Source organism: Engraulis encrasicolus, chromosome 2, assembly GCF_034702125.1.
Source record: "Engraulis encrasicolus isolate BLACKSEA-1 chromosome 2, IST_EnEncr_1.0, whole genome shotgun sequence".
NCBI classification, from domain to species: domain Eukaryota; kingdom Metazoa; phylum Chordata; class Actinopteri; order Clupeiformes; family Engraulidae; genus Engraulis; species Engraulis encrasicolus.
The window spans coordinates 20,697,533-20,718,820 of record NC_085858.1 but is presented as its reverse complement, the minus strand read 5'-3'; the positions used below and the strand labels follow the sequence as shown (position 1 = coordinate 20,718,820).

Here is a 21,288-nt window from a genome sequence, read left to right as displayed (position 1 = left end):
CACTAGTAGTGACGTGTGCTACTCAGCGCATTACACTCCGCGACGGCGGTTTGAAAACTGATCATTACACTGAGCTGCAAGGGTGTCCTATTCAAGCACTCGTGCTGTAGGCACCTGCTGAGAACACCAATCCGACGTCGTGCACGTGCACTTGCACGTGCACGTGCAAGTGCATATGAATGTGTGTGTGTGTGTGTGTGTGTGTGTGTGTGTGTGTGTGTGTGTGTGTGTGTGTGTGTGTGTGTGTGTGTGTGTGTGTGTGTGTGTGTGTGTGTGTATGTGCATGCGTGCGCATGTGTGTGCGCATGTGTGTGTCCGCATGTGTGAAACGTGAACAATAGCAGGTCATTCTCACTCCAACTGTTTACACACAGCTAAACACACAGCAGGTGAGCTGCAAATCTCTACTTGACCCGGTGATTATGAGCGTGCATACAGTAGAAAGCTTTTTGCACATCAAAGCCCTCCAGTCAAGCATGGCAGTCATTTCAGCCTCATCCATGGGCTCTCAGGACTCAGGCCCCCTCAGAAAGATTTTTCATGCCACCAAATTAAACTCCTTACTAGCTCTTGCCCGCCACCATTGTGATGCAGACATGCTCCTTGAATAACTCCTGTTTGAATCCTAATGCGAGAGACCTGACACGACTTCCGAATGTAAACTCCTTCCCTCGTACACGTTTGCACAATTTGTATGTCATTTGCAATTGTGTCGTGTTGTATTTGACTGGAGCCATGATAAATGCCTTGTGCTCACTGTACAATAACCAGGCTCCTCATATTTTTCTCGGCCCACATCTGACCAGACAAAAAAAAAGCCACTTTCAGTTGCACAAAAAATTATTTCATGCTTCACCTGGCTGACACAGACCAACTGTTTAAAAAAATCCTCACAGGCAAACCCGTGACTTCACTTCACTCCTGTTGAAGAGGGGCTTACGTGTCGGTATAGTTGACAGAGGTGTCAGAATGTCAGTGTCCATCTCTCTGTCTCATAGTTTCAAAGTGCCCTCTTTCAACTTCCTCCCCCTCCTCCTCCTCCTCAGCCGACAAGACAGGGGTATAGTCATACGGTTGGGTTTCTGCCTGTCGGTCAGGGTTGCAGTAGCAGCAAATGGACAGCAGGGAGCATCAGAGGTGAGACTCTGATCTTGTCTGATGTGTAGCTCTCAGGTGCGCTGAGGAGAGAGGAGATCCCCGCTGATAACGATGAGTGAGACAGTGGAGAAGGTCGGACAAAGTTCTTCAGCCTCAAGATTTTTCCCCCCGCTTTTTCTTTTTTTCAAAATATGGTTTTTAATAGGATTTTAGGGTTTGAGATACCTTCCCTTTTATCTTGACAATAATGTTCAAGCCCTGCTTTAAAAAAAAAACGCTCACTGATGCCTGATGAGCACTGAGGTTAATAATAATATTAAAACGCTCATGAATATGAATGAGGTAAATGAGAGCAGATGAATGCCTGTGCCTTATCTCCATGAAGATTACACATTTTCCTTGAACTCGCATCAAGGACGATAAAAAAAGAGTACAGATTTGAGAGCTGGGGAGGAAAAGAGTGTGTAAAAAATGAATTGCTCGCTTGTCAAGGAATTTGATGGACATTGATAAGGCTACATTATAAGCCAGCAATTTACTGGGTTCAAATGGGAACAGCGTGTGTGACAACTGAAGTAAGCTGAGCAGCATCTTTGTCTCACTGGTCGCTCAATGCCCATAATAGCTCTGTTCACCTATAATCATGCTGGGAATGACAGCTGGGGGGAACTATCTTATTATTTATTGATTTATTTTGTAATGAGCTGACAACAGACGATGTAATTCCTCCATACATGTGATCACAGAGATAGGGCATTGTGGGAAAAGAATGTGTGTGTCTCTTTGTTGATTGATGTAACAGTCATACTTGATTTCAGTTGGGCCTGTCAAGTATTGATGAGGCATGGAGACTATACATCGGAATGCGGGACTAATCTGAACAATAATTACAACTCCAGATATTTACAGTGAAAATACTCAAGTCATACATATTTATTGGGAAACAGACCTAAGACTGTGCATCAGTATTTGGAACGGGAGTTGTTTGACCTTGTACCACATTTTTGAGGCCATTTCAACTTTAAAGCTTTGTTTCAAATCGTGTTTCGATGGAGAACATGCATGAAATGTTATGTGAGTGCTGAATGATAAACAAACGATGGCACTTCACAGCTTAGTTCATTGGCAGCATATGTATGAAAATGAGCTTCATGTCGTGTCCTTGACATGATTTCAGCTCTGCAAATAAGTGTCGCCACCATGTTTTCCTTTGTATATTACATTAAAATGGTCCAGAGCTTGAAGACACATTTTAGCATCTTGCTACTCTTATTATGCCCCCCAACTGTTGTGTTTCATGTTTTCTGGGTTCATCCCAAATGAGCTTTTGGCCAAGACTGTTAAGGTGCATGCCCAAATATACAAGCATTCCTGATTCAAACTCTCAAAGATGGCCTCATCATGTTCACCAGCTGTCAGAGCTGCAGTGTCAATATTTTTTGTTTATATTCCATGGTCTGATTTCCATTACAGAATATCTTACATGCGCACAGTATTATACAATCTTTGTAATTAAATGCATTTTTGTAATATATTAGTAATGAATGCCATGCCCTTTTTCTTATACTGTATGTCACTGATTCTTGAGAAAGTGGCTAAAACAGGTTGTAATGTTGACAGAAAAAAACAAAGTGAATTACAAAATGATATGGTATATCCTCGTAGACTAAGGTCTTGGCTTTTCAGAAATGCACAAGGCCAATCTCCCCATTATGTATTTTTTTCAGAAATCAGGCTTTTCTCCGATCATACCTTGTTTTTTGTCAACACCGTCAGACACAATTAAAAGTTATTAAAATTGTATTGATTTGGTTGCATATGTATCTGGAGTTTTTAAGTGATTATGTGTATTTTTTGGTTCACACACATATGCCTTTAAATGTTGAAAATTCACTTTTGTTCTATTTTAATACTGTTTCATGTGTTCTAATTTTAAAATATGTACCGTCATACGATGCTTACTTAACGCCTAAATACAACAAACAATTTTTTGTAATTTCACAAATATTCGTGTAGGCTTAAATTGGCTATTACTTTGATATTTCAACAACTCCTAGGGAAAATGTTGTAAGCACATTCCTTTAAAATGTCCAAAACTCCTTCTTACGGTGGTGACTTAAGAACTGACGGTGGTGACAGTAATCTGAGAGTGGTGAAAGTGGCCTAATGTGTACCTGCATTTAGCAAAATAAATAGCCCTCTCAAGTCAATGGCATCTTGCATAAACACTTTATTTTTGTGTGTGCACAGTATGAGCATGTGTTTTTACTTCATTAGTTAGATTATCTAGGAAGTAAGCCACTGGTTGTTGAAAATGTGGTAAAAACAGCTTTTAAGTTGTTCAAATCCAAAATATAGAGGTGTATTATCATAGATGTAGGTCTTGGCTGTGCAGTGAATGCATTGGCCAAGCTCCCCATGTTTAACATTTTTCATAAAATGGGCTCTTTCTTGTTTTGTCAACAGCGGCAGACAGAATTAGAAGTAAAAACACATGTTTACTGTATTAAAGTGAATTACTTTAACAATTCAACATAACTGTAGATACTTATTGTATGCATATTCTTAAAACATGTCAAAAACACGTAGGCCTAAAACATGTGTTTTTTGGTGAACTCCATCAGATGTCACCACCGTCAGGTTTTCTGACAAAAAAACCTCCAAATGCACCTCAGTGGTGGCTAGAGTATCATTTTGGATCACAATTACTACTAACATGCCTAGTAATGTTTCATTAACCAGCACAATTTTGTAAAATATGGAACAACATGATGAGCAGAACAAAATCTGACGGTGGTGACATCTGACGGTGTGAGACAAAAAAACACTCTTTTAAATATTATGCATTGTTTGTTCACATTAGCCATTTCATTTTCGCTCTGTTTCTTGGGTGCTTCATACCTTTTCTGAAAAAAATTATATTTATTAACATTAATGTAATACAATACTATTAAAACCCCCGACGGTGTTGACAGTTTATGGTTGGGACAGTACCAGTGTCCAAACAAATTAACAAATTGAGGACAAAATAATAAACTTACAGGAGCTTCAGTGATGGTGAAGTAGGCAATAGAGCTAAAGGTTTGAAAAGGGGTCCTCAATAATGACAATTACCTTGTGCATACCTGATTTTATTGTCTTTTAGAAAAAATCTGACGGTGGTGACCAATATGCTGGACACATTTTGAGCAATCAGTAAATAATAGTAAATATTGTTTTACATCCACTATGTGCACATCTGTAGAACCACTTTAATATGGTCTTCCACATCATGGTGATATTGTTCAATTCTGTTAGTGATTTTTGTATTTTAAGTCAATTGAAATGATGATGCCAGTCCTTGGGACAGGCGTTTTTACAGGGTGTGGACAGGTTTATAGCCATGAAAAGTAATAAAATTACACTTAAATATTTCAAACAACTGTGTATTCGTGTGACAGACCCCTTGGCCATTACCTGGGTTCATTTTGTTTGTGAAAATTTAGTTGATTTTCAACATAATTAATATTTTACTGCAGGGACATGTTTTTGCCAAACTTTCAAGAATCAGTGCTGTATAAAAGTACATTCTAGTCGCAAGTACCCTTCTTTTTGAAATCTTCCTTCTTGCAATATTTTAGCATCAATATTCCAGTCCAGGTTTTTCAAAGTTGAGCTTGTCTGAACTAAATTCATCAACTTAGGTGTGGAAATGGTGCCTCTCTGCATAACATTAACTTTGAGAGATGGTATGTAGTGGTTCTCAATAGGCCCCAATCTCAACAACCCAGGTGCTGAGTGACTGACGACCGGTTTTCATGATCTTATCTTATTTTTTATCATCAGCCAACCCTTAGGACAGCTGTTTTGTAATGAATCTATGACTGGGCAAATAATATTTCCAACTAAACAATAAAGACGTGTTAATTCAACACTCAACAATTCAAAAATGGGATCAAATACAACCTAGAAGATGATGAATGGATTCTTTAAGTGTCTTGAACACTGCAAAATTCACTATGAACACAAATAATTCTTCTCATTAGCAAATCGACCACAGAACATTCTGGATCCTGTCCACCAATATGGGACAGAAAGTACGGTTGGTGTTTGATTTCCTTTAAAATGGCCTTCATGGCTATCCCTCCCTCCCAGCAGACAGGGGAAAAAAATGCTGAGTGGATCACCAGCGCAATCGTCCAAATACTGTACCGCAAGATAAGATAAGCAGGTGAAACTTGACTTATAAGCTATCAGTGCACAAGAGAGGGATCATGCTCAGGTGTGTTTGAGGAGAAGAGCAATTCTACTCCAGGCTACCTGCGGAGGCACCTCGGCGAGGGGAACAAGGTAGGAAATTGGAGAGTGGAACAAAGCTGGCGTCTCCCCCCTGCTGTGCGCTGGAATAGCCTCGGATCTTGTGGGATCACCGCAGTGATTTTTCCCTTGCTTTTTTTGGGAAAGGAAGGAGCTTTTTTGCTTTTTTTTCTCACACACCCCCAACACCACAGAGTCAATACTCTGGTTGGCTAAATAAACAACATGCTGTGGACAGTGAGCTTGTGCCTCCTGCTATGTTCGACCGGGATGAGCCTTCCGCTCAGTGGCCCGGGCCGCAACAGCAACGGCGGTCGAAACAAACTCTTGCTCATCTCCTTTGATGGATTTCGGTGGGACTACGACCGCGATGTGGACACGCCGTTCCTGGACCAGATGGCCAACGATGGCGTCAAAGCCGTATACGTAACCCCGGCTTTCTTAACCGTCACCAGCCCCACGCATTTCACCATCCTTACAGGTAAACACAGGATATAATTAACTGATAAAATCGGTGTGCTTGTTGTCTGTTCGTCATTAATCCTGCTCATTACTGTCATTAAGACTTGGACGTGTATTTCTAAATTATGCCAAGAACATATGGCAACTGTGTGCATGATTATCTTCCATTCTCATTAGACAAAACGCACATTTTGAAGACTAAATTTGTAGGTGTTAATCATGGATGCCGGAACATTCCCGCAACTTTCCTATTTAAAAGTTATGCAGAATCACAGAAGACCTTTCCCAACTAAAGCCAGCCCTTTGTCATATGGGAAATGCATAAGACTTAGTGGAAATTCAATTCCTCTAATCTTTAACACTGTTCCAAAGTGCCCTAACCAGAAGTGTCATAGCACTCAAAAGCAGAATGCTTGGCTGCACTTTTATAAGCACCGAGGCACACAGAGTGCACCTGACAATGAATACTAAACGCACTGACAACGGGGCTGTCTCTTTTTTTTTTTTTTTGCTTCTTCTTACACTTCTTTCCTTAGGGCGCTACATTGAGAACCACGGGGTGGTTCACAACATGTATTTTAACACCACCACCTCGGAGAAGAAGTCATACTGGCAAACGCAGTTTGTGAATGAATGGTGGGACAACGGTACCGTACCTATCTGGATCACTGCCCAGAGGCAGGTAAGAGCCAAAAAGCCATTTCCATTAGGCCTGTCATCTGACGTGTGTGTGTGTGTGTGTGTGTGTGTGAGAGAGTGTGTGTGTGTGTGTGTGTGTGTGTGTGTGTGTGTGTGTGTGTGTGTGTGTGTGTGTGTGTGTGTGTGTGTGTGTGTGTGTGTGTGTGTGTGTGTGTGCGTGTGTGCGTGTGTGTTTGTATGTAAGACAGAGACAGAGACAGACAGAGACACTGTGGGAGAGATTACAGGTACATGTTAACATTTTACTATCTAACATTCGGAAATCCAAGTGTTTGTGACTCGTAAATAACTCGTAAATTATTAACCAGCTACTACCTAAACCAAAGACTATTATTATTTTCTGTCTTGAACTCTTCCCAAATTTCTGCTATCTTCTCTCCCTCAAATGCTCAGGGCTTGAAAGCCGGTTCCCACCATTTCCCCGGCACGGCCTCCACCTACCATGGCGAGAAAGTGCAGGTGAGCGAGGTGGAGCCAGCTATCTACAACTACTCCAACGAGACCGTGTGGCGCACCATTGTGGACAAGGTCATGGGCTCCTGGTTCAGCGACCAAGACCTGGATTTTGTGGCGCTGTACTTCGGTGAGCCGGACGGCATGGGCCACAAGTTTGGCCCAGACTCCCCGCAGGTTAAGAAGATGGTCAAGCAGGTGGACCGGACAGTGGGCTACCTGCGCAACTCGGCCAAGCGGCACGGCCTGGAGGACCGACTCAACATCATCATCACCGCCGACCACGGCATGTCCACCGTGCGCCGCGCCGACACCGTCAACGAGATCGTGCTCAGCAAGATCCCCGGCTTCTCCTTCAAGGACCTGGACTTCCACATCGTGGACTACGGGCCGGCGGGCATGCTGCTGCCCAAGGAGGGCAAGCTGGACAAGGTGTACAACGCCCTGAAGGGGGCACACCCGCACCTGCACGTCTACAAGAGAGAGGAGATGCCCCGCCGGCTGCACTTCTCCAACAACAAGCGCATCCTGCCCATCGTCCTCTGGGCTGACCCTGGATACCTTATTAACGGGGTAAGATGTAGAAAGATACCGTGTTTTTTTTTCTTTAAAAAAATGAAAGCAAGAGAAGGCATTTACCAAGCTGCGGTGAGAACAAAGAGAAGACAAAAGGGAAAAGGGAGGAGCAGAATAGAGTATGACATGCTGTGTTAGTCGCACCAAGCTACATTAAGCCTGCAGCCGCGTGGGCCTCTATCCAAGCAACGCTAGTGCAAAATGAAAGTGGCATGAGGAAAGTTTTAATATTTCACTATTCACAGTTTTCTAGGACACCAACCCAGCCCCTTATGATCCCGAGCCTGTGTCATTATGACGGTTCGCCACAGTGTACATGATGAGTAGTCTAATAACATGCCATTCTTCAAAGGGGCCCAAAAATATCGATGGAATTACCAAGTTAATTTGGCTCACAGCTACGAAGGCAAAAAAAAGAATTGGAATCTTTTCGACCAGAAACAAGGAATTAAATTCTAATCTTAATACATTACAATTTTAATCAAGTGCATTATCACCTTCCCAGGATAATCCAGGTTGGCTGATGGCATTCAGAGTGCTGTGTTGCCTCGTGCAGCTTTTCATGCCCCACAATTCCATATTAGTATTTCTGTCTCACAGGGGCTCAAAGTAGTTCAGAAGCCCTCAAATAAAAACAGTAACACAATGCTGTGCAGGGGAGTGTGTAAGGCTTTCTGAATTGTTTTGCATGTACGTGCCTGAATTTTGTTTGTTTTGTTTCAATTTTTGTGTGTATGTGTCTATTTTTTGGATTTTTATTTTTTTTTACAAGACACCCACACCGGCCTTTGCCAGAACACAAAAAGTAGAGTGGATATTCAGGGTAGGAATTGTGCACAACAAAGACATAGCACTTTCAAACCCCCCAATCAGCCCACAGTTTATTTCCAGAGGTGGTAATTATGTCTGGCGGTGGGTTTGAGGTTATGGTGATTAGGTAAGCGCCTTATCTGGCAGGAAAAGAGTGAGACAAAGAAAGAAAAAGAGAGGGGAGGGGGGTAGTGATAAAATGTAGAATACAGGGTACAGTCAGAAAAACATTAGAGGTAGATGTCCTGGCTCTTAATGACCATGCTGGTGTGTTTATCTCTCTGTGTGTCCTTCAAGCTTATCATCGGTTTATGATCTGACTTTAAAAAGCTTTGCGATAATTGATAATGGGATGATAAACAGTGCACCTTCAAACATGTTGCATAAACTCAGTGTCCCATTACCTAGTTCATATCTATTTTCCTTTTTCTTGCTCCTTCAAAAAAGAAACATTGAGTTTTGTTTCGTGGAAGAATCAGTGAGGTGAGGTTCCCTGCAACCTCTAGTCAGCGCCATGTTAAGTCATCCATTGGTCTATACCCCCATCTGCTGTTTCAAAGTGAAAACAGCAACACAGTGTCAAAACGGGAGTTTGCTCACTGTGAAGACAATGCATAGGTCAAAAAAGAACCCTTCAACCAAATCATGTCCTCAGCTTATGCATTACATACTGTATTATTTTGAATGTATTAAATACAACATTCCTCACTTTCCTCTGAACATTACCTAAACAATTTTCCATTATTTCCTTAATAAAAGTATCTTTACTCTTCTAACACGACTGCTGCTTTCTGCTCTGCTCGTCTTTTTTGTTCTCCTTTCAGTATTTCCCAGTTCAGTTCAACAGGGGAGAGCATGGCTTTGACAATGAGGGCCTGGACATGAAGCCTTTCTTCCGTGCAGTGGGGCCAGACTTCCACAAGAACCTAATAGTGGATCCCTTCGAGACGGTGAACATCTACCCGCTGATGTGCCACCTACTGGGTATCATGCCCGATGAACACGACGGAGACCTGAACAACGTTCGCAACATGGTAGTGGACATTCCAGGCAAGTGGAGGACAAGGCGATGGTTTACAATTTAATTACTAAATGGTTTGCTGTTATGATGTACACACTAGTAAGAACTAGGTCATACTAATTCAATAAAAATCTAATATGTTTATTGGAAAATATTGAATGGTCATATTCATAATACTATGCCATACTAAGGCCATTATGTGCATCACCAATGAAACAACATGAAAGGGGATTTATGACTAATAACTTTTTTTCTGATTTGGATGTTATTAACGTCTTACTTTCACACAAAAAATATTGAATAAAGAAAAAGATTCACACCCACAATGCCTGTGAGGGGCATATGTTTACAATATTCTTGCATTAAACTTTACGTTGGGAATTGTATTGGACTTAGATACTAATGCTCTTTCTCAATTCATAGACATCTACTTAGTTTACTTGTCCATATCACTGACAAAAATGTTATCAGTACAGCTTTTCAAATGCCATGCCGACATTAAGGGTACAAGGGATAATAGATGCCATACCTGCAATGTCTTCTGATCTGTGTCCTTCGGAAACCACTGACAAACATTTACTCATTACAAGAATCTACCACACATCCTATCTACCACACAGACAACAGATGTCATACCTGTGATGTTTCTGATCATCCATCGTCTTTTGTTTCCTGCAGAGCCGGTGGTAAAGGGTCCATCCAGTCTCTTTATAGGCCTAGGGGCTGTTGGCGGAGTTCTGGTTCTGGCCGGTCTTGTTGCGGTGGTCCACAACGTCCTACAAAGGAAGAAACAGAAAAAGTAGGTGAAAGGATAAAATAAATGAGACCTTCATCTTGAAGTGATAACCTAAGCCTTAGATCGAACCGGACTGTTACGTTTTAAAATTATCGCACAAACCATCTGCTGCTATGGTCTAGTAGCTGTTGTCAATTAAATAACCCAAGCTAGTTTCAGCAGTCAGAGGACTGTTGACAGGAGGACTCAAAAAATGCATTTCACGTTTTCAAATCCAAACCACAGAATGGGGGATGGAAGGAGGGTGGAAGGACTAAACAAAGCAAAACACAAAGCCAACTGTATAGCCTCTTAGTCCAGATGGGGTGGCCGGCGGACCTATTCACTTTTTGCTGAAAATACTCAACTATGTCATAACAACATTGCTATGACATTACCGACTAGGACATAGTCACTACAATTTGGTGACAGTCAAGTTATAATATAGGCTTTGTGCTAAGGGGTTAAATGACTTCCGAACTTCCTTCTACACACTGCACATTCAGACTTTTTTAAGCCATGCTTTTGTAGGAGAGACGTGTCATGTCAGTTCAGTACATTGATGTTCATGCACACAAGACTCAGTGGTTTTGGCCTGGATCCCCTTTTAGCCATCCCAAATTTCTGGTGATCCCATAGACATTTTTTCGTGACAAAATAAGGGTTTCCAATTCGACAGGATATTTTACATACTATATACAGATTAAAAGTGGACACAACTTGTTAAGCACAACACGATGGTTGCACAGGTCCTTGCACCGAATAGGACATGGTGTTACCGCAAACTTGGTACTTGTTGAGATGTACATGAAAGAATAACATCACATGCACAGTGCAGGGATTTGTTTAGGGAACTTGTAGGCTATTATCTCTATTGAGATAGTTTTAACGTTTAAGTTTGCATGTGGCTTTGGGAAACACTCCTACAGCTTTTGTTTCATTGAGGCCCCAACTTCGTCTTTATTTCTAGTGACACAGTTGTAAGGTCAAAAGCAGAGCTAAGATTTATGTGTTCATGTACAATTTGTGATAAGTAATATGGAGAGAAAAAAATATTGTCTATAAAAGACAACCTTCCTTCATACAACATAGACCCCTATGATATGAAAAATATTGCAAGATCAGTCATATAATAACTAAAAGGTGTTTGACCCCCATTAAGTAGCAAAATATTGTCAGCTCCATCTTTTCGGCTAGGCAAATGATTAACTAATTTGCAATGTTTTTTTCTTTTGTTTCGGTTTCAGGAGTGAACCTACGGAGTACGATGAGGACCCCAAAGAAACGATACAGTCAAAAATGTGAAAAATAAAAGAAATGTCTTCTCTTTTATAATTCACCATCATCTGTCCTATACAGTATTGCTTACATTACTGTGGATGTCACAAATTGCAGTCTGTATTTACATATGGAAATATAAAGGGTCTCAAAATCCTTAAGATAAATACTAAGTTTGTAACTACTGCACATGTTAATAGGCTATGTGTCAATACAACTACTTATGTTATACACCTATTGAACCTAGGTAATGTGTTAACCATGTTAGCATGAAAGTACCAAACTAGAAAGTAGGCTGAAAGCAAAATATTCAAATAGCCTACCGATGGACTAATATGAAGCATGTGGTAGCCCACTGTGGCAGAATAGTCCTGCATGTTGTCCTGAGACAAGTTTTATTTATTTACTGTATCCTGTACTACTTCTGCAGCCAGAAAGCCCTGTATTAATTTGTAACATAAAAACAAGTTCATTTTCTGCTTTAAGATGATTGAGCATGATTTCATTAATTAAAAACATATCAAGGAATAAATGATAAATGGAATAAAGGTTGTTTTTCCCATTCAGATGCCGTTCTTCTGTCATTGCCCACTTTATGCATAGGGGAGAGCGGGGTAATGTGAGACACCGGGGAATGTGAGACACCCCCTATATAACAGCATTGGAACAAAATTGTGATCATTTAACCACATTGTTTTCATCCCCCTCACATTCCCTAATTACCAGGAAGAAAAAAATGGTTGTTTAGCTTTATTAAGCAAGCTTTTTTCACAAAAAAAGTGTTTTTTTTTGCACATAAAAGTAAAATTTCACCCGGTACAACAAGTTATACTATGCATGTTACTGCACTTCCAACACATGAAACCATATGGTTGATGTTGATTTAAGATGGGTCTGAAAAGCTAGACATGTTGTTTTTTCGCAAAAGGTGGGTAGGCCTATAGGGTAAACTGAGACATTTGATGTTGGGTAAAGTGAGACACTTAAAAACATAATAAAACACATGTAAATAAGGTCTAAAAAATACAATTTTGTGAAATATTACATTAATTTGTTTTATTGTTAGTTATAGGCCTATACATTGTAGACAGGGCCGGATTAACGCATATGGCTCAATGTGGCTGCGGCCTAGGGCCAAATTAATTTGATTTTGATTTTTGATTGGCCAAAACTCAAAAACTGCAGAATTGTGATAAGATGCAATATTGAAAAATGAATATGTAATGTTGAGTACAGTTTTAAATATTAAGGCTATTATCCACAGCTCACAGACATGTTATCCTTAATTCCTATGTGAATTATGATACTCTCTATGCAATGTTGTCGTGAAATTTACCTTCTAGGTAGGCCCACAGCAACCTGCATTGCTGGGCCATATTAATCCAGCCTGATTGTAGGAAAGCTATGAAGTGAAGTAATTACACCAGGGAAACACACAGGGCGTGTAGCCACTGAGGTCTCCAATGGGAAAAAAGTGTTTTACCAGCCCCTACAATATTGGATTTGGAATGTGTGGTTATAAATCGAGCTGTTGGGATGTTAACATGTTGTTTTTAATTAGAAAAATTACTTATCAGCTTAAACTGTGGTGGTTCACTTTACCCCAGGAATTTCTCTGGTTTGTCTCAACATGGTTGAGGGTGGACCCCTTGCTTTATAAAAAAAAAATAACATTTCACCAAACAGGCTAAATCAATAAAGTAGCACTATGACAGCGTGTGCCTTCTGTCCCGAAATAAACACACCTTACATGCTGTCACAATGCCCGCATCGAATTCAGTTTACAGCAGAAATTACGCTGATTAGCCTAATTGGATTATTATTATTATTATTATTATTATTATTATTATTATTATTATTATTATTATTATTATTGCATAAAAACATCACATTGTCTGAAGTCGAAACAGTCTGCCAGGGATGAAATATGAAAATAAATAAAATTACATGAAAGTAGGCCTATTGTACAGCACAAATAGGTTATATGTTTTCACAGCTTTCTTGTTAATAGATTTTGAAATGGACGCTATAATGATTTATGTAAATAGAGAATTCAATAAAGGTTGGTTTTACGTTTTGAAATTTAGATCTGTGTAGGCCTATATAATGTGCTGATTAATTGGATTTCTCAAAGCACTTCACACAGAAATATTCTAGCTGCTTCACATTCAGTGACGTAGCCCATGTATGGTATCCGATAAGGGACATACATGGTGTTTGCGTTTTCCTTCCTCCCCCTTTTCCTTTTCTTTCATGCGAGGTCTCAGAGAAGGCTGCTGCAGCCATGGAGGAGTTGAGCGTCGTCGGAGAACAGGTTTTCGATGCCGAATGTATTCTGAACAAACGACTACGAAAGGTCAGATTTCAGACGTTTGGGAAACACAATACAATGTTCGGTATTGATACGCGTTACTAATATATGGTTAATTTCGCAGGGGAAGGTGGAATATCTGGTGAAGTGGAGAGGTTGGTCATCCAAGTAAGTACAACTGCTGGCTAATGCAGCTGCAGGCAGACTCAAACAATGAAAACAACAACAACGTGTCGCTTGTTGCATTCATGGCGTAAAGAATGGTTGCTTTCCTACACCCACAATTAATCTAAATCGTTTCTGAGGTCCAGATGATCAATAAACAACGTATCACACGTGGCCTACTCTTTGGATGACTTTATTTTTCGATTTATCGCTATTGTTCTTTGTCTAAAGTTTCCAACGAAAGAGAAGCTAGATAGCGCCTCACTTGTTCCCAAACAGCTACTAAGCGGGCGAATCATATTTTGGGACGCATTCTCGAGCAGAGTGCGTGCTACATTGTAACTAATCATTAGTTTATTCCGCGTGTGTAATTACAAGGCAGTTATTAAATTGGTTCGGTGCGTAAAAGCGCACAACCACCACATATTTATCAACCGAACAACTCACACCGCGCTTCCAACTTCCATCTTTAATTTAGCGCGGACCCTTGAAAGTTAAGATCTTCTACAAAAACGATTGATAAAAAGATAGCCCACACCATTTTTCTCTGCCCACTTGTAGTGTTGGGCGCTTTTGCTAAACTCCAGCTGTCCCTCTACCCGCTGGTAACCCACCACACAAACGCCTTGTCGTTTCAGTCGGTGCCCTCTCCCTCTCTCTTGTCTTTTTGCCCACTACATTGTTCCGGATAATCCCCATCTATGGACAATCTGTCTGTCAATCAGCCAGGCTTTTTGTCCAAGTCCACCCGCAAACCCCGTATTTTAATCGTATTTTGTCACGTGTAGTTTCACTTACACTTTGGCCACCATACCACTTTTTTCTCTGACTTTGGTTTTGCATACTGCCTGGCTGTGAATGGGTTGTAAAAGGCATAGAGAACTTGAGTTGGAATGTTCTGTCAATAGGGTCACCCACCGAGGTGTCATGACAGATGTGGGGGAACATGGTGGCAAAACATTATGGAAACTGAGACGGTGCAAAATCTAAGTGATAGCTCTCCTATGAGTTTTACATATTCCGCTTCCTGTTAAAACATTATGGGTTAAAAAAAAAGAAGTAAAGTGAATTTGTGAACGCTTTTTGGGTGAAACACAGTGCTGAAGTTGGGTCACATAGGCTAACTATTTCAGAGTGGAACTGAGACGTGGTTGCTGGAAGTTGTTTTAATGACTTTGATTATCTGTTTCAGGCACAATAGTTGGGAGCCTCAGGAAAACCTTCTTGACCCAAGATTATTGGCTGCATTTAACAAGAGGTGAGCGACCCCACCACCCCACGACCCACCCCACATACACAACAGCCCTCCCCTGCCCAAGCGCAAACAATGTGCTCTGAAACGCTCTAGCAGGCGCTAACTGCACCCTGGTTAGTCTTTTGTGGCGCCCAATGGATGTGAACGCTGCATACAAAGATAGCATCTGAGTGAATTGTAATTAAATGCTTTGCTTTAGATTCATTGAAAACAGTCCCAAAGAGACAAACAAAACTGCCCCTAGCAGATGTGTTGCCATTAAGAAAATGGCAAAAAAAGAGAGAAAGCAGGAAGTGAGTAGCCTAGCTTATCTTGCTGGTTCATAGAGAAGGGGAACTGGATTTCAGCTAGTATAAGCACTTTCCCTTGACTATAACTGTTTGCTACCTACCAGAGGAGTGAACACAAACCATAGGCCTACATCTAGCATGTATGGCTGTATTAACATGAAATGTGAACATGAAATGTTCTTTTCTGATTGTTTGTTGGAAGTGCCTGTCAGTATAGAACACAATGTGGCTAAAACAGCGACTTTCTGTGCATTTACAGTGAATTTTACTTTCTGTGCATTTACAGTGAACAAGAAAAAGAGATGCTGTACCGCAAAAAGGGCAAAAGGCCTAGAGGACGACCTCGAAAAATTGTGGTATGTTCATTTCATAAAGCTGCCAAGTGTAACACACACACACACACGCACCAAAAAAAGCGCTGCCAAGTTCAATACACGCTGTAGCTGCCAAAACAAAAATAATGATGAACTCCCTCATCACCTCCGCAGGAAACAGTTCCAGAGGTCACCAAGTCCAGCAGCTCCTCGTCCTCCTCATCCTCTGGCTCCTCTTCTTCCTCATCCTCCGACTCCTCTTCAGAGGACGATGATGATGAAGATGACGACGGAGCAGACAGGAAGCCCAGGTTGGCCCCTCGGCCACGGGAACTCGCCCACCCCGTGCCCCAGAAGAAGGCCCAGATCGTGGTGGCTAAGCCAGAGCCGGTGAAGAAAAAACGTGGCCGCAAGCCTCTGCCGCTGGAGCTGAAGGCCCTGCGTCCGGGCAAGCCTCCCCGCAAGCTCATCAAGCCCTCAATCAAAGACTCACTCAACACAATCAAGAAGCCCCTGCAGCCGGCCAGCTTCACCTACACCAGCATGGGCCGCAGCAGCAGCAGCAGCAGCAGGGACTCCCTGGGCCTGCACAGCCGAGGTGCCTTCAGCCAGAGCGGTGGCGCCGTGAAGCCCCCGATGGGCTCCATGGGTCCCGGGAGGTCTCTGGGCTCCGCGTTGCCTTCCTTCAGCAGCAGGCCGCCACAGACCAAGGGCGGCCCCGACTTCAAACCATCCATGGCCGAGTCGAGCCGCGGCACTGGCTTAGACCTGAAATCAACGTCATCATCATCGTCATCGTCACCATCGAGTAAATCACCAGGTGTGGCCTCCATGAATGTACACAAATCCAAACTGTCCACAAACACCAGCAGCAACAGCAGCAATCAGGGTACTCACCAGTCCTCCCTGGGATCCCTCAATGGACCAAAAAAGCACAATGTTCCCGCCGGGCAGACCCCCATACAAAGGTTACCAAACAATAAGGCCGCCGCACCCTTCTTGTCCGCGAAAGGCCCCGTCGGCCAGGCCATGAATATGCAGGCACTGAAACTGCAGAGCTCAAATAAGCCAGCGCCCTGCAGCGGCGGGCCTGCAGAGAACGTAAACATGGCGGCAGCCAACTTCAGAGGAGCCGCCAACCCAACACGGAAGAGCCTTGGCGGGAACCAGCGGCAAGAGTCCAGCCTCCAGCCAGCCTCTGTGCCCAACTCAGGACCAACCCAGCAGCCCAAAAAGAACCAGCCAGGAGGAGGAGGGGAGAAAGTAAGGGCTGAGGACAGCAATGACTCGGGGAACATCCAGGACAGGTCAGCCAAAAGGCCTCCGCACAGAGTGGAGAAGACGCCGTCGCTGAAACCGCTGCCCACGGAGATCAGAGAGCCTGTGGGCAAGCGTGAGAGGTCATCCTCCAAGGACGGAGGAAAGGCTAAGGTTCTGAGCGAGATGAGCACCGGCGAGGAGGGCAGCACCTCCGACTCGGACCAGGAGGATTCGCCGTTCCCAAGCAACGGGCAAGACTTTGCGGTCCAGCCGAGCCAGGATTGGAAACCGACCCGGAGTCTGATTGAGCATGTTTTCGTCACGGATGTGACAGCCAACCTTGTCACGGTGACCGTAAAAGAGTCACCGACCAGCGTTGGGTTCTTCAGCCTACGAAATTATTGATAGAAATTATCGGTTGCTCAGGAGTCCTCAAAGTCATCAACATGGAAGCAGCACAGAGGAGCGTTTTTGTTATCTGAAGCAGTGAATGAATGAAAAAAAGATAATGGCTTGTTTGTGGAAAGTTACATCAAGGTTAAGTGGTAGTGTGATGTCTACATATCTACTCTGAGTGAAGATCAACATTGTTTACATAGCCCTTATTTTATTCAGCGTTGGATGGTCTACACATTACCTACAGAATAACACCTTTCCCTTCAAATTCCTAAAAGGTAGCAGTTGAGGAACCAGAGAACATTCTAGGTCATTTTTCCCTAAATCTTTCTACTTTATTGTAGTAAATTTATATAAATATATATCTATACGATTAAGAAAACCCTCTAGCATCAAAGTGCAAGACATTCAGTAAAAACACATGTAAATGTTTGTAATACTTTGATTCAGTGAGGCTATTTAATCATAGAATGTTTACATAAACAGGGTTTGAAACTTAATATGTTTATGTAGAGGACTTGTGTACATGTATATGTAACGCCCCAAAGAAACAAAGCTCATGAGAAGGCCTATATGCTGTGTGGCTAGACTATGGTGCTGCTGCAGCTTACTTCACACATTGACCACACCTATTTTAAACAGCTAAAATGTTTCCCCGTTTCCCCGCAGTTTCGGTTGGACTGAAGCGTCATGGTTCTCCACTCTTTTTTTTTGCCTTAAATGTTATTTTGTATAGATACAATTTCTCCTCTGAAGCTATAGACTGAGACTCTTATGGACATGGAACTGTTAAGACAAGTTAAACTCAGTGACGAAAAACACCACTTCTATCTTAATTTATTACAATGTTCTGTTTTTACCTCCATTCCACAGTTTCTTTTTTAATAAAAAAATCTGCCTTTTGTACGCTTTGATCTTAAGTGCATTGCAATGGAATCGTCTCTCATGGGAGATTTCAATTTTTGCCCTAATGTGGATGTTTTCAGTTTGCGACCGCCCTGCCTTTAATAGTGTTTCAGGCTCTATTAGAAATATTTTCTGATTGCTAATTTACTTTATCTTACAGGCATAATTATTACACTTGTTGCCTTGTTATAACTGTGAGGGGAAAAGAAAGTTCATAACTAGCGCTTGCCATGGAGGATATAATAATAAAAACAAGTCTTTTAAACAAAGTCTGAGGAGAAAAGAGGGGGCCCCTCTTATCGCTATCCAACATCAGCCTGTGGTCAGATAACGATTAACAAAAATACATAGCACAAAAGCTGGCCTTTGCAGTATGTAATTTGGGCTCATGCTAGAATGGCACCGTAACCACAGTAGAAAACTGTTCCCCTTTCATGCGACCCCTAAAGCAACAGTGGCGGCAGCAGCAGTGTGAAAGCATTTACTCTGGAGAGTATATCTGACTCAAAGAAGAAACAGACATGCTGCAGTCTGCCCCGAGGGCTGTGTTATCAGCAGCTAAGGGAAGAGGAGAGGGGGGGGAAAAAAACGTTCATTCCTCTGTGCAGTCAGGCTATCTCCTACCCTCACTGCGATCAGTGTGGAATAGTGTGCACAGATAGCGTATCTGCTAGCTGTAACGAGTGCAGTGATAACAGCCGGGCCTCGGTGGGCTTTCTCCTCTCTGCTCTGCTCTCCTCTCCTCCTCTGCTCTGCTACTCTCTGCCTGCCTCTCCCACTGTGAGGCTTTTCAGTACCTCTAATGCACTGGTATTATGAGGGCGGTCACGGACAGCAGGCTCTTTTCTCATTCCAAACTTTGTGTGCCATCTACTACCCTGTCTGGATACTCTTCAAACTAGTTATTCTCTCTCTCTCTCTCTCTCTCTCTCTCTCTCTCTCTCTCTCTCTCTCTCTCTCTCTCTCTCTCTCTGTCTGCATGTTTCTTTCTCTCTCTTTCCCTGACCTTGTTACTTCCTCTTGACTTCATCCTCGCTGACTTTCCTGTGTGAATGCATTCCCTTCCTACACACACACAATTGTGTGCATAGTTTACCTATCAGATTGTTCTCTTTCTCTTTGTGTATGTGTGCACGCTTGCATTCACGGTTCACGCTTTTCAGTCTACATGTATAACCTTTCCATCTAGTAGTAGGTCATGTGTTTGTGCCTGCACACATTCTGTCTTTCTGAGTAAATGACAGGCAATTTTGTAGTTCTGATGTTCCACTTTGGCAGTACTAGTCTGTAGGAAGGCGTGGGGACACACAAGGGAAAGATCCTCCATTGACAGGCCACTGAACTACACAATGTTCCTTTTTTCACACACAACAAAATGAAAGGCTCCAGAGATGAGAGACTGAATGTCTGCACAGTCAGTGGAGACCATTTAAAGCCTGTTTTGTCTGTAAGAAGCGCGCACACAAAACATGCTGGCACACCAACTACTGCTTTAGTTCAGAGGTTCTGCTTGAATGCAGCCCCCCTTATCTGATGTAACAGAAAAGAAACCACATCGTACCACCCGCACAAGCACAAGGCTTAGTGTAATCATGCTCTGCAGACTACAGTTGCATCGGTTACCTAAGCAAGCGAGCGTTAACCCCATTGAGAACCGCCACAGTCGCTTGGTGATAGGGAAAAGGCTGTTGAGGAGCAAGTGTGTTCTATGCATACGTTTAATGTTTATTTGGTGGATACTGCAGGATTTAATATTTACGGTATCTGTGGAATGGTTGTGTTTGCATGTAAGTACACGAGGCATACTAAGATGATGCTACACTGGCAACATATGTGGCATGTTCTAGACACACACACACACATACACAAAGAAACAAGAAAAACTCGACCTAGAGAACAGAGGGATAAGCAAGGAGAGGATCTTACCACCCAAAGCATAACAAGATAGAACCTTGAGTTGGAGGGCTCCATTTCACGACTGGCACTGAACCTAAAAGATAGGAATACACTGTCTAGTCAATTCTTTCAATGAGCAATGTTTTACTTTGATCTTACTTTTCAATATTGTTGACAGTATTTCCGTGATGTGAAAGCACAACTGCATATTTTTAAAACTTAATTTTGTAGAGTCATGAAAAAGCTCAACACATCTTGTTTACAGTAAGATGTCATTAAGCCAAAAAGGCGGTTGAACCGAGACATTTGGCTGTCGAATTTACACATTAATATTTATGAATATTTATTCACAATGGACTCAATTCAAGTAATTCAACATCAACCAATTTTAACATCAAGCAAAACAAAACATTCTGCAATGATTTTTGTCAAACCACTACTATCGATACTCAAATGACAGTATTTCCCTATGTAGTATGCATGCTTAGATTCATACAACTACAATGTCTACTGATCGCCAACAGGTGTCGCCATTGTACTGTTTCACTCCCTGCCAAGAAATATCTGTGCCTAAATGCCAGGCATAGGTGGACAACTTTGGATGGCACATTACTGCGTCACTTCATACTGTATGTGTTGCTTGCATGCTGTTACGATTGTCCAAAGCAAATAAACAACATCGACAGGTGGCTGACTGGATTTTTCCTAGTGAAAATAATTTTAAAAGAATGTGGTCAATCATCAGACACCTGAACAGTATCAGACTGCCATACAGGCCTGTGGAACATTCTGCAGCATTACATGCTTAAACCTATGCTAAAAAAATATTTTCAATATAAATCCATATAAATCCTCTAAATCCAAAATGGCAACGAGCTCCAAAAGTGAAAACTCAAACCCAGGGGCTATTTTGATTCCCTTCAATCCGAAGGCATATGCAGTATTTGAATTTTGTAGAGACCTCCCATTCCCCTACAAAAGCATTCCAGAGCTCCACTGAAAATAGCTTCAGCCCTGAGTACCCTCA

The 21,288-nt window shown here is 42.1% G+C and overlaps 2 protein-coding genes across 2 annotated transcripts; both read left to right on the top strand.

Annotated features, from left to right (window-relative positions):
- The first annotated feature begins 5,619 nt into the window (after positions 1–5,619).
- LOC134463891 (ectonucleotide pyrophosphatase/phosphodiesterase family member 7-like) lies at positions 5,620–9,479 on the top strand. Its single transcript, XM_063217229.1, has 4 exons — positions 5,620–5,875; positions 6,393–6,538; positions 6,949–7,581; positions 9,219–9,479. The coding sequence occupies exons 1-4, from the start codon at positions 5,620–5,622 to the stop codon at positions 9,477–9,479; spliced, it is 1,296 nt and encodes a 431-aa protein (XP_063073299.1).
- Positions 9,480–13,728: 4,249 nt separating this feature from the next.
- cbx2 (chromobox homolog 2 (Drosophila Pc class)) lies at positions 13,729–18,379 on the top strand. Its single transcript, XM_063214076.1, has 5 exons — positions 13,729–13,824; positions 13,904–13,947; positions 15,137–15,202; positions 15,776–15,845; positions 15,978–18,379. Exons 1-5 carry the CDS (start codon positions 13,753–13,755, stop codon positions 17,466–17,468), a joined length of 1,743 nt encoding a protein of 580 aa, XP_063070146.1. The 5' UTR covers positions 13,729–13,752; the 3' UTR covers positions 17,469–18,379.
- Positions 18,380–21,288: the final 2,909 nt, after the last annotated feature.